The sequence below is a fragment of the Cyprinodon variegatus genome, unplaced genomic scaffold (genome assembly GCF_000732505.1).
Source record: "Cyprinodon variegatus isolate N-32 unplaced genomic scaffold, C_variegatus-1.0 Scaffold577, whole genome shotgun sequence".
NCBI classification, from domain to species: domain Eukaryota; kingdom Metazoa; phylum Chordata; class Actinopteri; order Cyprinodontiformes; family Cyprinodontidae; genus Cyprinodon; species Cyprinodon variegatus.
The window spans coordinates 450,154-466,924 of NW_015151030.1; the positions used below are offsets into that span (position 1 = coordinate 450,154).

At 37.7% G+C, this 16,771-nt stretch overlaps 1 protein-coding gene across 9 annotated transcripts in view; it reads right to left on the minus strand.

The window, feature by feature from the left end:
* Window positions 1-3,078: 3,078 nt before the first annotated feature.
* Window positions 3,079-16,771, minus strand: part of cadps (Ca++-dependent secretion activator) — a 107,584-nt gene continuing 93,891 nt past the window's right edge. For 7 of the 9 annotated variants that reach the window (XM_015392189.1, XM_015392187.1, XM_015392184.1 and 4 more), the window contains 8 exons: window positions 16,500-16,655; window positions 14,825-14,972; window positions 14,643-14,717; window positions 14,448-14,531; window positions 12,421-12,453; window positions 12,177-12,284; window positions 4,536-4,640; window positions 3,079-4,435 (listed from right to left, as the gene is read on the minus strand). In XM_015392189.1, coding sequence (XP_015247675.1) covers window positions 4,262-4,435; window positions 4,536-4,640; window positions 12,177-12,284; window positions 12,421-12,453; window positions 14,448-14,531; window positions 14,643-14,717; window positions 14,825-14,972; window positions 16,500-16,655 — 883 coding nt within the window. In that variant the 3' untranslated portion in view covers window positions 3,079-4,261. The remainder of the gene's footprint in view (window positions 4,436-4,535; window positions 4,641-12,176; window positions 12,285-12,420; window positions 12,454-14,447; window positions 14,532-14,642; window positions 14,718-14,824; window positions 14,973-16,499; window positions 16,656-16,771) is intronic. The other 2 variants (XM_015392186.1, XM_015392183.1) reach the window with 1 other exon arrangement.

Below are 16,771 nucleotides of genomic sequence, written 5' to 3' on the forward strand. Positions count from 1 at the left end.
ACTAATATAATGTGAATGAGGTCTGTAAGGTGACTCTAATCTTTTGGAGGAGTCATTGATGCACTCTTGGACTAATTTGGATATAACTGCTCTCACTGCAGCCCCTCTAGCTTAAAAAATGGCTTTTAGATCTTTCCAGACTAATGACATGAATTTTTTTAACCTATTTCATGTTGTCAGACAGCGTAGTTTAATGACTGATTCTTCAAGTCTGACATTAAATTCAATATATATAAAAAGGGTAGCGGGGGGTGCAGATGGGGGAATAAATGTTTGTGAAGATCTAAAACATGCAGGTAGAAAAAGTCTGTAAGGGTAAATAAACTTTTCATAGGATGTTCTTTACTGACTGGAAGGTTTCAAAATGAAATTCTTCCTGTGGCCCCACAGACCTCTAGTTAATCCTGCTTATATAGTAGCACATTTAAACACTTTTACACACAAAAATAATTAATTTTGCATCGTCATTCATCCAAACAATTACAATTGTTTGCCGTTATTTGACTTTCCATTAATTTTTAGAATTTATTTTCACCTTGACATGAGCGTCTGCTGATCAGTGTCTCATTTAAAAGAAACTCTGTGAATAAATAAAACATGAAAAAAAAAAAGAAGTAATAATCCAAGGGAGGTGAAAACTTTTCTATAGACACTGTACTTTCCTTCTTGGTGGGTTGATGCTTTATTTGTAACCAAAGATGTGGTTCCAGTTTGCGACATGTTAAGTGGTTTTGTCCTAAGATCTATTTAACCGACGAACGTTTAAAATCAAATTGTTCCGTACAGATTTTCCAGTGTCTGAGGTGTGAATTTTATCCAGAGTTAAAGCATGTTTCTGTTTGAGCCTCAGGAACTTGCCTTCCGGAGAGATTTTACTTTTGTGATGCTTTCCTCACTCTAGTAAACAAGGTTACAAATTCCGACTGTACAATTGTATTTTATCCAGGCCGAAATTCCGTCTCTGCGTTATTTTGTGGCTATAATTATAATCCCTTTTCAACCCTGAACTCGAGTCTTTGATTTATTTGTGTATCTATTTACTTTCTGTATTCTCTTAACTAATGTCTTCATGTTGAAATTGGCGGTGAACCCCTCAGGAATGATGCTTCATTTCGATAAGCTTTCATTTCTTCTAGATTGTACAGTTTGTAAAAACCTTATCCTCTTAATGTCTGCAATGAAATCCCTGTTCAGATTTTGACAGGATCTTCCTGACATTTACTTTGTGGTCCAGGGAGACAAGACTTGGCTCATTTTGGCCCAGGTCAGTGGTTAAATTTGTTTTGAGATTATAAACGTTCTCTTTCATCATATCATGTTTGTATTTCAGTATCTTCCTTTATTACTGGAGTGTGAAGCCTGGATGTTACATCAAAGGTTGATGCTTTGACTTTGAGTCAAAAATAATCCTGTATCTCCTGCCGCCCCCTGCTGACAGAACTGGGATCGCTTATGAGTAAAGGTGCAGAACTGCCATGAAATATGTAAGACTGGTGTGATGATGTGAATCTTGTTCTTTATTGTAAAAGGCAGATTAAACCTTTGGTGTTCATTTACTTGCAAATTTATTTAAATGTAGCGTGTTTTATTTAAAACATTGTCATAAAACAGAACCAAACTCATTGGATAAAATAACAGATATGCTGTTTTTGTAAGAGATAAAGGCTCTGTGCTTCTTCAACTCTTAATGATCTTAAAATATTTCTTAGCTTTATATTCTTTTCAAAATGTAAAGGTCACTCTGCATCTCCAGGTGAATGTCAGAAAATTGATTATCATCAACAAGTTTATTTATATCGGTCTAAAAAGTGAAATTAATAGAAACTCATTATCCAAGGAAGACTAATACTGCAGAAGTGTTTTGTTTTACATCTGTTGGTGTCTGTTCTGTCATGAGGAGGACTGCTGACTGGGCAGTTTTCTAGCAGGCAGTCTTCAGGCATAAACCACAAAAAAATGAATTGCTAAAGAAGGTGCCTGCTCAGAGTCCTAACAGACCTTTAGTAAAGAAAATGGGTGTGGTAAAAAAAAACAACAACACAGGTTTGCAATCTACTGCAGCCTGGAGAGGATTAAGTAATGTGAACGTTTTCATGTAAAAGATGTATGTTTTTTTCTTCTCTTAGCAGCATTGAACCCTTCATACAGTACCAACCTAAATCGCACTGCAAAGACCATATAGAGATGAGTAAAAGGTTCTTAAAATAAGTGTATTTGCCCCTAATTTGAGTAGGTAAATGAGATGATCTTCCAAAAGAAGCTGTATTTTTACCCTTAAAATAAGATAAGTGGATATTCTAACGTTGAAATGAGAGCAGTTTTTTTTTCTTATTTCAAATCTAAATTGTCTTATTCTATTAGCAAAGTGTCTCATTTATCTGCTCAATTTAAGACAAAATGAGCTTATTTTCAGAAAATGTTGCTTTTATTTCATTTATTTGCAGGCGCACCTATTGTTTAAAGACTGATACCAAACCTGTCAAATGCTATTTAAGCAACCAGACATACTGTATGTTAATTCCTTCATAGCCATGTTGAGGCAACGGGCACCCAAAATGATTGCCTTTCAGTAAATAAAATGTTTTGCTTCTCTCTGGAAAATAGATTTTATGTTGTAGTTTACTGAAAGATCTAAAATATGGAGTTTGTGCCATGGGTCCATGCAATTGGATCCAAGGAATAGAACAGCATGTGGAACATTGAAAAATAATATGCATGTTAAAAATGTCTTCAGTCGCTTAACGACAGGAGCAGAACACGGGTCACTCCTTGAAGAAATCTTAGACTTTCCAGGTTTAAAGAATGGCTCCAACCTTTTCTGCAACTGACTGAAAGTTGCAGCATGTTTGAAAGTCATGAAAAATGGGTGTAGTTAATAAAATATGCACACTAAATGTAACGCCGGTTACATAATCATTCTCGGGGCCAAAAATGGGCCCCAGGCCATATTTGGACACCTTATAATATGAGCTTCAGTTTTAAAGCTGATTAACTTTAATAGATACATTTTTAAGCTTTACTAGTTTATGAAGATCCACCTATATGACTGCTTTAGTCTGTATGATAAAGCGGTTAAACAAGACTGCAGATGCACATGTACAGTTATTTTATTTGGAGGCCACAGCTCTTGCATATTACAACTGTTGGCTTTCATAAGGCAAAAAAGCAAGAATGAATCCATCAGCTAGTTCACACAGAAAACAGAAAGCGTTTGGGGGGGAAGGGGTAGGAACCCACGGGCATGCAGCGATGGCTCAGAATGCAATGTACAGCATTTTATATTTATATATATTTATATAGTATATACAAAACAACAGTGAGACCCAAACAAATGCCAGACATCTCAGTCTACACAATTACAGAACAAACACAGACCAACTTTTTTTTTTCCCCAATAAAAAAAATTATTTTTGCTCTTTTTGTCTGTAAAAGTGCAACTCAATTAAAATAGAACCTGTTTCTAGGCCTTTTTTTTTTAAATGTTAAAATAAAAATAGAATCTTCCAAGATATCAAAATGGATCTATAGGGATATTGCATCTCCCGAACACCCACTCGAAATTCAAGATTCGTCTAATTTAGTCATCGAGATGAGACCATGTAGCGTTGACACATGATAGGAAATGCAGGTCTGGACTTACTGTCGGTGGTAGCAACAGTGAGTGGACGACAGCTCAGCTGGAACAGCCGTCAACAAATAGTTTCTTTTTTTTTTTTTTTCGTTTTTCATTATTTTCAGTTCCAAGCAGTTGGCATTCACTTAAAAACAGACGAGACAAAGAAAAGGGTCCACACACTCATCATCACGACAATGTACCATTAATGAATGTAGAATACGACAAAGAAGCGCCATATAGGTTTGCATTGGACAGGGACACACCGATTAATCGCACTCAACATTGTCAAACAAATGGTTCTCCATATTGCTTAGTTAACACATAGAAATGAATTTAGAAATGAATGACGACCAAGGTAGGTGCTATCTTTATTATGACACAGCTAAACTGCCAATTATGGTTATTTTTTAAACATTTTTTTATTTAGACTTTTTTCAGTATAATTTCTATCTTTATAGTTAATAGTTCCTTCATAGGCATTTCGAGCTGACAAAGAGGTCCTAGAGTGGCTATCTGAGTTGGTACATGCATCAGTAACCAGGCTAAAGTCAAAAGTGTGAAAGGGGAGTTTGGGGGGAAATGGGCTGAAAGGGGGAGACGGGCGGTTTTGGACAAACAGACGACTGGGGAGTCAGTGCACAGACTCTAGTCCTCTTCATCCTCCTCGTCGCTGTCCTTCATGGAGATGCCCTGCATGCCTCCTTCCCTCACTGAAGCAGTGGCCTCCTCCAGCGTCAGCCTGTTGCGCACTGTGTCGTACATCTTGCTGTTCAGGGTGGAGTCCAGGACACCCTGCAGGCGGAAGTCTCTGTACTTCTTCTGCAGGGCAAACAAACAGATCCATCCACTCGGCATTACGGGATGCATTGGTTTTTTCTGGACATTCTAATAAAACCACATGAGATGTTTTGGGTCTCACCTTTGTGATTCTGATGAGGATCTTGAGCTGATAGACATGGAGCTGCTGATCCATGCGTTCGGTAAGCCAAGTCCCCAGCAGGTTCATGGTGGCAGTGTACCATTGCTGAAACACATAAACACAACACTCTCCAGCAAAACACACACCCACACACATACTCAAGACACATATTGACGAAGACCTAACCTTTAACACACACGGAAACATCTACAACTATACACATACATTATACATTACAGAATTAATGTTTAAGCACCCAATACTCCAAAACTTTTAATATTCTTCCTTTTTTAACTTCTGCTCTGCTGGAAGCACAAACTAAAACCCCCTTTGTTTGAGTTTTATACATTTACCTACAGTTAAAACGAAGTTACTAAAAGGTGGAAGGTAGAGGAGATATAGTTGTTGCTTGTTATTGTATTCACTGAACATGACATAAACTTTGTAAAACCACCTCTTCTGCAATTTTTTTCAAATAAAGTTTACTCAACCCTCCCTTATCTTCCATTACAATTGCATCAAATGTTTTGCATCCTCTGACAGGTTTATCATTGGGGTTACCCTGCAATAAGAATATTAATCGTCCTTCAACTAAGAGCAGCTTCCCTGTTTCAGCTTAAGAAAAACGCCTCCATACCACAACGCTGCCGTTTTAAAGAGAGGTTTTCAGAGCAATCTGATCTTCTCTGCAGATAATGTTACCAAAGAACATTTTTTTTTAAATTTAGGTTTCCTTTGACCAAAACAGTTAGGTGTCGCCATCTAAGACAAGGCATCCCTTATGAGGCTAAAAGCACTATGGGCTGTTTAGTGGTGGCTTCATCATGTTGTTTGTTTTCTTTCCGACAACTTAGAATCCCAATAAAGCCATTGGGTTAAACTGACAAATCTGAGTGAAACTAATTGTCTAAAACACAAATATCAATAAGTCTTCAAAATTAGAGATATAAACCTCTTTGAAAGGACAGAAATCTAACTGGAAGAAATGAGAAATTCATGGATCTATATACTGTAGGTTCGACGCTAACTACTGATATTGACACCACTGGAAAAAACCCTCAGATCAACTTTAGTCCTCATTAACTAGTAACTTACCTGAAATAGGTTCATATTTATAATCAACTACCATCACTTCTTTAATATTTGGTAGTTAAAGGAATAATTATTACAACTAAATGTTTAAAAATATATTAACTTTTAATTCAGTCCACCCTCTCATTAAATGCTGGGTGCGATAATGTCCACTTAAAGCAGATAAAACATATTTGTCAATGAAACAGCTAAAAGTTCCCTGTCTTTGTTGTTAACTCCAAGGAAAGGATTTGCTATATTTCAAGAGATGGCATGTTTGGTCCATTTTGATGATTTAGGAGATGCTGAGGCTCTGATCCCAGGTGCTTTTCGGTGGCTTAGCTAGAGCCCAGCTCTGCCCAAAAAGTAACAAAATCCACCCAGCAGCTTGCAGTTTGTTTGATCCGCTTCAATCAGAAACGAAGCTCCAGATTGTTACTCAGAAATAGTTCAGCGCAGCAGTGATTACACCATGAGAGCTTACGGCCCAGTAGGAGGATTTGGTTATCGCTGGGTGGAGGCAGATTGGCCATTTTCCTTTTTATATATGTATGCTAAACTAAGCCTGTGTTTCCTGGATTTATATTCCTGCTCAGAAATATATGCATGTTTTAAGTTATTGAAGCCAGTCTGCAGGCACTGAAGATGAACTAGAGGGGTCGCCTGTTAGAGGTGAACCTATTCAAACTTCACAAGGAAAATTATCCAACAATCCCTATAGTTATTAAGCCCTTGTAAAGAGGCGAATTGGAACTACTGTAATTGTATAATTCGTGCAGCAGAATGATTTTATACAGTTCTTGACTTGATGTAGGTTTTTGAAATCCTCAATTATCCTTAACTTTATTTTGGGCACCTAAATTACCCTGCTCTACCCCTGACCTGTGCTCCATGTCACGAGTTTGTCCTCCTGCCTCCTGTCAGGACTAACTGGTGTAGACAGAATCCTCAGCCTTCTCAAAGTAAGACATGTTTTTCAGTGTAACATGGAAGAAATAAAGCATTACCATTACTGTATGACGGAGTCATAGGGTCTCCAAAAATGTAAACTGAAAAATAACATTGGAATTTTTGGAAAACTTGTTCAGTGAGAGATTATGCAACTGTGATGAAAGATACAATTATTAGAAGGCTCCCGATTTTCCCATCTTTACCAATGTTTCCAACGCTCTACACTAACTGCAATCAAGAATAGAAATAAAAGACTGTCTGTCGCCTCCTTCCATAAATAGATACTGTCTATTCAAGGATATATATCCAGCAACAACAAGAACACAGACACACAATCACACCACAGAAGTTCATCTCAAAGGAGCCCAGTGATTCTACAGCTGCTGTAGCGAGTTAACAAAATAAAAGGAAGCCATAAAGGGCTAGAGGAATGATGTGTTTTAAACTGAAATTACCTTTTGAACTCCTAGAAAATGTTGAAATCAATATTTCGTAAAAATCTGCATGGCCCATCTATTACTTTAGGCAATTATTTAGACTTTATTTATAATTTATTCAAGTGGAAATGCTGAGCTGCGTCGAAAACACCCGACACTGCAGATAGGAAACAACTGCGGGGGAAGTGAAATTATATTTTTTGACACGAGTTCATTAGCGAAAAGAAAATAGGATGAGAGTGAGTAAATGGTTAGCAGGCAGAGGGGAGCAGAGTGCTGTTTTCTTGGAGCTTTTTCGGCGGTTTGCTTCGGCTCATTGCTTCCCAGAGAACAGCACACATCTCTGATAGAAACAGTAAATCATACCTTTAAAAAATAAAAATCAACTTTAAACTTGTGAGTAGGCAGGAATACAGGGAGGGAGCCCAAATTAGAAGCGTGGAGTTAACAGGTATAAGGTGAATATATTTCTTTTTTTTTTAGCTGAGGGTTTTGTTTAGATCAGGTGCAGATGCCTGTCCACTTCACAGTCGAGTTGAGCGTGCAGTGCATGCAGACCTCGCAGGGCGGCAAAATACGTGCTAAGGAAGACTGCTCTATGTGCAAATGAGGCAGAGCTCTGAGGAGGAGGGTCATGCTAGAAGATGTACACAGGAAGATTATTTGACTCTTAAAATCATGCCAACCAACATAATGTGTAAAACAACGCAACGTAACACTAGAGATAAGTGCCACTTTTTTTTTCCTTACAGAAGGAGGCAGCAAGATTGGTGTTAATCAGAAAAGAGGATTGAAATAAATCAGTGGAAGAAAGACAGTTAAAGTAGAGCCTTGGCAGCAACAAGGAGTGACGTTTTTGCATGCAGATGGATCAAGAGACATGCATCCAATTGAAAAGAAGAGCAATTTGACATGCAATTTTAAATTTGCCATAAGTGACATGTTCACAGCTCAGACAAATCTTTGATTCCATATGACAGTGCTCAGCAGGATTTTAGAGCACTCTGGGGCCACATAGAGGACAGAGGGGGTAAAACGCCACATTTAAAGGAAATATTGATGAAACACAGAGAGACAGGGTAACCCCGTGGCCATTTCAAAGACGAAAAACAGACCCACTTCACAACAGCTTTACGCCTTGCTTCAGGACGAGAAAAACAATTCAAAATAAAAAAACAAACAATGAAGTTTGTCTTGCACAGGACTCCTTCTTCTACAGCCAACACAGAAATAGGAAACCAAAGGGAGCCTTCTGAGCGCCTGTCAGACACTGAACGTCCACGCCACTGCCTCACAGAGAAAAGTGTTGTCCCACAAAAACTGCCACACGCTGCTCTGTACAAACAGTCACTGAATGACATGAAGCACACACGTTACAGCGGTATGGGTCGACCCAAACCACACATGGAGGACACATTTCTGCCAATGCATCCCGTCAGGATTATGTTTGTTAAGACAGTGCTCTCTCTACATACTGGTTCCCAACTCATTCAGCTTGTGGGAGTCTGCATGTACAGTGCCTTGAAGAAGTTTTACAGCTTTTTTTCACATTTTGTCACATAAAAAGTACATTTGATGCATTTTCTTTAGGGTTTTATGTGGTTAATCATTATAATATTTACAGTAAATAAGAATTTCTGCTGAATAAATCCCCCAATAACCCTTAACTGTAACAATCTTGGATCTGTTGGTTTTCTCTAAGTTTTCAGTTTTAAGTTCATCCAGGTTTTTCCTTGTTTTCTAGCTTTATTGGTGTGTTCTGGATTTATTTAAGTTTCTTAGGTTTTTCTTTGTCTGTCCTCTATTGCCCTCTTGTGTTTTCTTTTCCCTTGGCTTCCTCATCAGCTCTACTCACACCTGCTCCTTATCAGCTCGTTAGTCCTGCCCTGTTCAGTTAGCCATAAATACACTCCCTCTGCAGTCCCTCTGTGCTGGTTCCTCGTCTTACTTCCTCCTACCCTGGCTCCTCATGATTGCTTCCTCTAATGTCTCCATGGTCCTGGTTTGTGTTTAATTCTTGTGTTGGATTCCTGTTCTGATTTACATTTTTAAGTTGGATTTTTTTGGATTTCTGTTTGGCTGCCTGTCATCCTTGATTAAACCTTCAAAGATCTCACCCCTGCCTCTCAGCTTTTACTTTTGAGTCCTCATAAAAACCAAATCCTGACATTAACACGATAGGTATTTTAAAACACGGTAACAAAAATGTATTACAGGAAAAAATATTGATACTTTCAAAACAGTAAGTCATTTGCATCCTCTAGATTTTATTTCCTGTATGAAACTAACTACCAACAAATTCAGATGACCTTTTCTATCCATGCTGAAGAAAACGTATCCCCACAGCATGAAGCTATCACCACCATGTTTCTCACTGGGGGTGTGGAGTGCCAGTTTTATTTCCCCATGTTTGTTTTGAACATGTGGCAAAAAAAGCCTGCTTTGAACTATCTGAATGGAGTTTTTATGTTCTCTTTTGACTGGATCTGAATATTAGCTCTCTATCTACTCCCCGCTCTTCAAAAAGGGACTAATTTGTTAAGTGCATGACATATAGTTAACAGATTGCTTCAGCTATAAATACATTTATGTTGGTCTATACATGAAATAGCCATAAACTATATAACCATGGTGGTTGTACTGTGACAAAATGTGCAATAAAAATTAAAACATTTGCGAGGAACTGTAGATGGACCAAGGCTGTTCTGTTTAATAATATTTAATGTGTGGGTTCCATCTCAAATGGCTTTAGTTTAATCGTAAACCACAGCTCGGGGCCAGAAGCAGAAGTTTGCTCTTGTTCTTACTCAAAAAAAGTCATCTCTTTATATTTTGCTTCCAGGAAGCCTGGCATTCATGTAATCTTATAAATTGTTTAGGATCAATATTTCTTGTGGTTTTTGAGGATTTTTCTACTTGTCTTAAAAAATCTTAAAATTTAGTTTGGCACCTTTTCATAGTTAGTTGTAATTTATTGAGGCACTAAACCTATGAAACATTCAGGCGTCAGAGGAAGAACCAGTTCTGTGTCCACAGACAACTGTACAAAGAACCAACATTAAATTGGATCATTCCGATAATTTTCAGCAGCAGCCTGTTAAAATATCACCTTTTTTTCTTATTTCTCTTGTTGATTGAACAGTAATCTGAAAGGAATATTATTTTCACTATTATTCAAAAAATCCCTTTAGCTCAAAGAGGTTTCAAACAAATGAAGCATCTATTTTTGCCAGATATTTATGTAATATTTCCTAAAGAAAATTCCTCCTCATCTGCTTTAGTTTTCAGGCCCGGCATGTTTTCTTTTTGTTCTGTATTAATCGAATGTCCTTATTCGTTAAGCATAATATGCTATTGTATCCAACTGAGAATCAAAATAAATAAACTCTAGAGAAAATAGTTGTTAGAAACCAAGTACCTTTTTTTCTACAATATCGGGTCCTTTCTTTTTCTCAAAAAGCAAAAGTGTAACTTATAATCTCGAGCAATTTATACATGAATTGATTCTGATTGTGCTCACTGACGTCGAAGTGATTTTGTTTTACTCTATCTAAATGCTTTAGTATGACTTTGGTAAACTGTAAAGCTACAGCTGCAGCTACTGTAATCAGAAGCGTGGTGGAGAAATACATACTGTTCTTCATCCTAATATTACAGTGTGTGTATAAGGACACCAAAATGGCATCTATCAGTAATATGGACTTTAAACTCAAGGCTAGCAGTCATGCAATAGAACCTGGGAACAGACCACCTAATTACGGTACTATTGATGAATCAATGGCACAGAAGGAAGAATGACCTGCTCCTTATAGTCCAGTGAGCCTTATATATATATATATATATATATATATATATATATATATATATATAAAAACTGTTGGAAAACAGATAATTCATTGACACTGCCCCCTATATTGCAGAAAAAAATGGTAAATTAATTGTAAAAGGTCTACAGTTTTTGCACAAAACTATACTAAGCAACTGCTTTTATTTTGTTTTTATTTATTTTGCACCATAAAGAGTGATGTGTTATAAATTAATGAGGCCATAGAGAAAAACATTAAAAATGTAATGACAGGCCACCTACCCTGCTGCTGGAACATTGTTCAGTTAGAGAGCAGACTGAATTTACTCCACACTTACATTTTTTAGAGTACAGTTACTGATACGTAATTCTAGCTATTAATAGTGGACAGGTATATAATAGAAATATCTTTCAACACATCAGACTCGATTGATTGAAAACAAACAATCACATAAGCATGTGCTTTTTTTGTCTTTCTTCATGCATATAATTAATTGATATATCTGGTACCTGCAGGAAGCAAGAAGGCCAGAGGGCTGCTGCTCTAAATATGGAGGCCAGGTTTATTATTAAACAAAAAGTTCAGAAGGCTGCTGCATCAGAAATGTTATTTCAGGGAGATTTAGAGACTACTAACCCTTGTAGTAGTCTCTAAATCTAGTACTGATAACCCTTTTAGTGCTTTTTTTTTTACAGCAATAAAAGCTACCGAGTTTTCTTAAAAACATATTTCACACGGCACTGATTTTCATAAAGCATCAGACTGGGACTCCCTAGTTCCCTGCATTCCTTTCTTCTGTATTTTTCTTTTTTACTTTAATGACCTTTATGTTATATATTTGGCGCCTGAGGTTGGGAACCATCAAGCATGTTAGCCTCTGAGTTGGCCATCATTAAGTGAGACACCCTGCAGTGTCACCTAATATAATCTATGCCCTAATGTCTGAAACCTGGGAGTGTTTAAGTGAGGGAAAATTGTGTCTATTAGTATGTGTGCTGCATTAGAGCATTAAAGGCAGTTCTGTTTTGTTTTTTTTTCCACAGAGAGCACTGCTTGAGATAATCCTTTTTTTAGACGATGCTTTTATGGACTCTTTGTTAGTGAAGTTGCTTGGTTTTTATAATACACAAAGGCCCAAAAGCACTGTGGCATGTACATTAGAATGCAGAGGGCAGCTGTGATTTTACAGAGAAAAGAGTCAGAAAAAGAGAGAGAGGTAGAGATGAGAGGTAGAGAGGATCAGAAAAGCCTCTTCCACCAGGCTGAAGTACACTTCCTGGTCTCAAAATGGGACTTATCCCTCTCTGCCCTGTTGTTTTGCCACATTTTGGATGGCCCCTCCCTTTACTGAGAGGAGGAGACGGCATCTTACTTACATCAAATAACCTTTCTATATACACCTCCTCATTGACCTTTTCACGGAGCATGTCCTGAGAGTGGCGCATAAAGGTCACATAGCCATCTGCAACGTCCATCCCAGGTTTCTGTGAAAACAGAGGCACAGAGCTGTCAAGGTTTAGCAGAGAATTCAGCAGTGGAACAGAAGGGGTTCCAAAAACTGGTTTGAGAGACAACAACAGCATAAATTTATACATAAAACTGTGTCGCTACTGGACTTACAGGTACTTCCACATATTTTGAGGCAGCTTTCACCTGAAATAAAAAGATAATCTGTCAGACACAAGTTCATGGTGTTAATGTTACCATTTGTGTTAATGTGGTTTACTCTTAACAATCCTGCCCCTACAGGAAGTCTCTACAGAAGCATTAGGAAAACCGTCAGTTTCCTGACAGTTTTCTTATCGCTCTCATATTCTGCCAAATTTACATTAAAAATGATTTTGTAACAGTCATATGTGTCCTGAATATAGCCTGTGTATGAGATTTAAAGTTTCTCACTGCCTTTCTCCAACTCCTACATAATGTGTACTACAAATGCTGTTTAAAAAAAATTGTGCCCTTTATGATGTAATAAGGGGAAATACGCTGTATTGAGCGGTCTGTAGCTCTGGAGGGAGGGGGGTGAAGAAGAGGTCTCAATATGTAAATTTTACATCCCTGTATGCTTATGCATACAGGGCAAAAACAGGCTTTTCATGGTTAATATTCTTTATTTTTTTAAGGCAGCATAATATTGGACCTTTAGTGACAACATCATTGACATCTTTAGTTGTGTTTGTTCCTGGAAAGAGGGAAGGACCAAACTACTTTCCCCATTAAACTTGTACTCTCTTTGCGTTTGACCATAAAAACATACTTCTGGCCAGGCTCTGACTGGTAATCTGTGATACCGGTTGGTCTAATTTCAGCATGCAAGGGCCGGCTCTCCTTAAATCACACTAGGCCCAACACTAACTTTCCGGCCAAAGCACCTACCTTTGTGACAGTTAATAACTCAAGGAGCTCAAGAAGTAATACAATATTAACTATCTAATTGATGCATGCAGTATATAAAGCCCTTCTTGTCATGCACATCTTTGTGATGGTTGGCATATGGTGTAATTTTCTATTTCTTCAAACTGTAAAATTCCATTTCTTCAAACTGTTAAATCCTTGCAACAAACAAAATTATAATAAAGCTAAAATGCTTTCTTTAAACCAAACTACGTTGTTCTACTTATGTTTGGTGAATTTATGTGCCAATATTTTGCAAAAATATGTTGCAGTGCATGATGGCGTTTGGCATTTAAAGGGTAACCTTTCCCATCTATTGTGACCTGCAAGTGTGGATAATACACAGCAACAGTCACTGTGGCGTCTATGTTAATAACCAAAGCCAGTAAAACCGCATTATAGAAGTCTTGGTGATGGTTGTTGTGTGATGCTTGAAGATAGATTGGTCAATATGCAATGTGTGTTTGTATTGTGTTTCACATTTGAAATGTGACTGTGCTTTCTATTTTTTTTTTTTTTTTTCAGGGGGGTTCCATAAGTGGGCTGGTGTAGATGGAAAAATGCCAGGGCCGAAAATCGTTCCCAGTCCGAGCCTGCTTCTGGCTCAGTTTTTTTTTTTTAGCAGTTCTCCTAGACTCAGTGTTTTTGGGGTTCTGGTGTGTCTCTAGCATGAACATATTCATTGACAGAGCTACTGCAGCAATTGTCTAGCATGGCTTTATGATCTGTCCCTTAAAAAAACACTCTTTTGCTCAGTGATTGGCTTAGCTGAGTTTATTTCCAGGAGGGACTAATTGACAGCACAGAAGAAAGCACCACTGACGCCGTGCTTGTATTTTTGAAACTCCTACCTACCTGGCTCATTGTTTCAAAACGTCACTGAGCCACCATCTGTTTAATGCTATCTACTGAACTTCCAGTAATGGTACATTTTGCTCTGACAATTGTGACAAAGTCAACAACTCAATTCAACTGACATCTTTTAGCTTAAGACTATGGTTGTGTTAATTGTAAAACTATCTTTTGACTTGGTCCCTTGCTTGGTTATGTGCATTATGCTTAGTGTAGGAATTGAAGAACAATAAGATAAAAACATATTGTGTTTAACACTTCAGAGCAGGGGAAGGTTTGTTTAGCAAAATTAGGGGATCACTTAAAATAAACTCGGGCACCGATGCTTTTTTAAATTATATATCTTGTAATTAAAATACTGTAAAACAGTTTGAAGTGCTGAAGAAAAAGGTGCATCTCACCGTGAAAGACAGGAATGAAGAAAAGAGGGTCCCTTCATCATATCTGGAAATCTTAGCCAACACTCCCTCTAGAATAGTTACAAACTGATAAAGAAAGGAAAGAGTGGTTTTGCAGCACAGCTTTGGTATATTTTTCAATTGTTCTTATTTTCCTCATGTTTACATTGTTTTCGAAACAATAAATGAATGCTGCACCTTTGCAACCAGAAGCTGGATCATGTCCTTCACACTCTCTTCAATCAGTTCATCTATCTGGGAGTGAAACTGTTTCTATGTGAAATAAAGCACAAAATTACCAAAGATATTAGTAAAAGTGGAATCAAAGAATGGAATATTCCTCTTCCACATCATATAAATGTATTAGTGGGTGTTTTTACCTCTTGGCCAAGCTCCATAGCACACAGTTTGGCTGATTGGTCCTTGGCATCCACCATCACATTAAACATGGTGCATAAGGATGGAGAAATGCGGAAATCCGTGGACTTACTGCTCTTTGTCAGCTTGGACTCAAATGCCATCCTGGTCCTAAAATGCAAGTAAAAGATAATTTACCTAAAAAAATCTGCCTTTTTTTTTTTTTTTTTTTTTACATAACAACTGAAAACACCAATTATTATTATTTTGATTCCATGTAAGTGAAAATACACAAGAAAAGGCAACAACAGAATCATTTGGAGCAAACACATCCATGCCCCAGTCAAAGTCCAGACCTCAGTCCAACTGATAATCTATGGTACAGTTAGAAAATCTATTCACAGATCCTCTACAACCAATGCACCCCAGATTTTTTTTTTTTTCACTTATGATCACAATTCATATAATTTTTTTTTTTTACTTCCATCTGAATTTTTCTGCCTCAGCTATAATTTTAGAGATAGTTTAAGAGACTTGAAAGTAGAAAACTTGGGATATTTTGACTGATGATCAGTCCACATATGCTGTAGACCAGGGGTGCTCAAGTCCAGTCCTCAATAGCTACTATCCTGCAACTTTTTGATGCACCCCACTTTTAACACACCTGAATCAAATGAATGTCTCGTTACCTTTCCTCTGCTGGGCTAAATGATGGATTGAGCAATTCGATTAAGGTGTGTTAGAGAAGAGATGCATCTAAAAGTTACAGGATGGTAGCTCTTGAGGACTGGACTTGAGCACCCCTGCTGTAGACATACTGTGTGTAAGCCAACTAAAACTAACACAACTTGTTGGACTTTGGATGCTCTTTCAACCTGATCTGGATCAAACAATTTCTTAATAATCTTAGCATTGACTGAAATGTATCACGATTTCCCAATAAAGTGGAACTCTATTGGGAATATAAAGTGGAACTCCTGCAACAGACAGATGGCAGTAGATCGTTCAGCTGCCATCTATAAGGATTACATACAGCTAAAGTTGTTCCTAAAAATGTTTACACAGGACCATTGCAATTTTTTTTTTCTGTTCTACCAAATCTGCAGAACTCATTGTCATAACTCTGCACTTTTTGGTTCTGTTAATGTTTTCTTTTTGAATTTTTAGGTATAGTTTGATTTATGTCTTTCTGTGTTTTTTAGTTTATTGGTTTCATTTCCATTTTGTTATTCCAGTTGTTTTTGGTCATATTTTTGAGTTCTTATGTATTTCTTGTTTACCCTCTGTTGCCCTCTTGTGTCGGTCTCCTTCTCCCAGCACCCTTCTTGATTACTCTGTCCACAACTGCTCCCAATCTGCTGATTAGCCTAGTCTTTGTTTACTCTCCAATTTATACACCTCCTTTTGAGTCACTGTTTGCTGGTTCGTCGTTTCCTGGCACATCATGCATGTTTTCCCTGATGTCTCCTAGATTTTGTTTTTTTTTGTATTTGTTGGATTTTTGCCACCTTTTTGAATTATTAAAACTGCAAGATACCACTTCAGTTTCAGTCTATGCATTTGAGTCATCGAAAACCTACACCTAGCTTGACACTGTTGATACACATTAAATAGATCATTCTGTTTTTCCATGAAAAATCCAATTTTCATAAAGCACTTTAAGTCTTTCCCTATCCCATACCAAGCCCAGCTACTTACCTCTTGACACAGCTCTCTATCATGTTACTTGACATGAGCTTGATGCGGCTCTCAAGGTGTTTGGCGAACTCATCCTCCGGCCAGTGTAAGTCTCTGATGAAAGTCTGAAGGGCATCTAGCTTCCAAAAGAGATCCTCTGATGTCCCGGAGCCATTACTGCCATCAACCCAAACACACACACACACACACACAAAGCAGTCAGAAAGCAAAGTTTGCGCTGTTACAGAAAGCTTCTGTTGAACTGACAAGCAAAAGGGGGGGAGGGGTTTTGG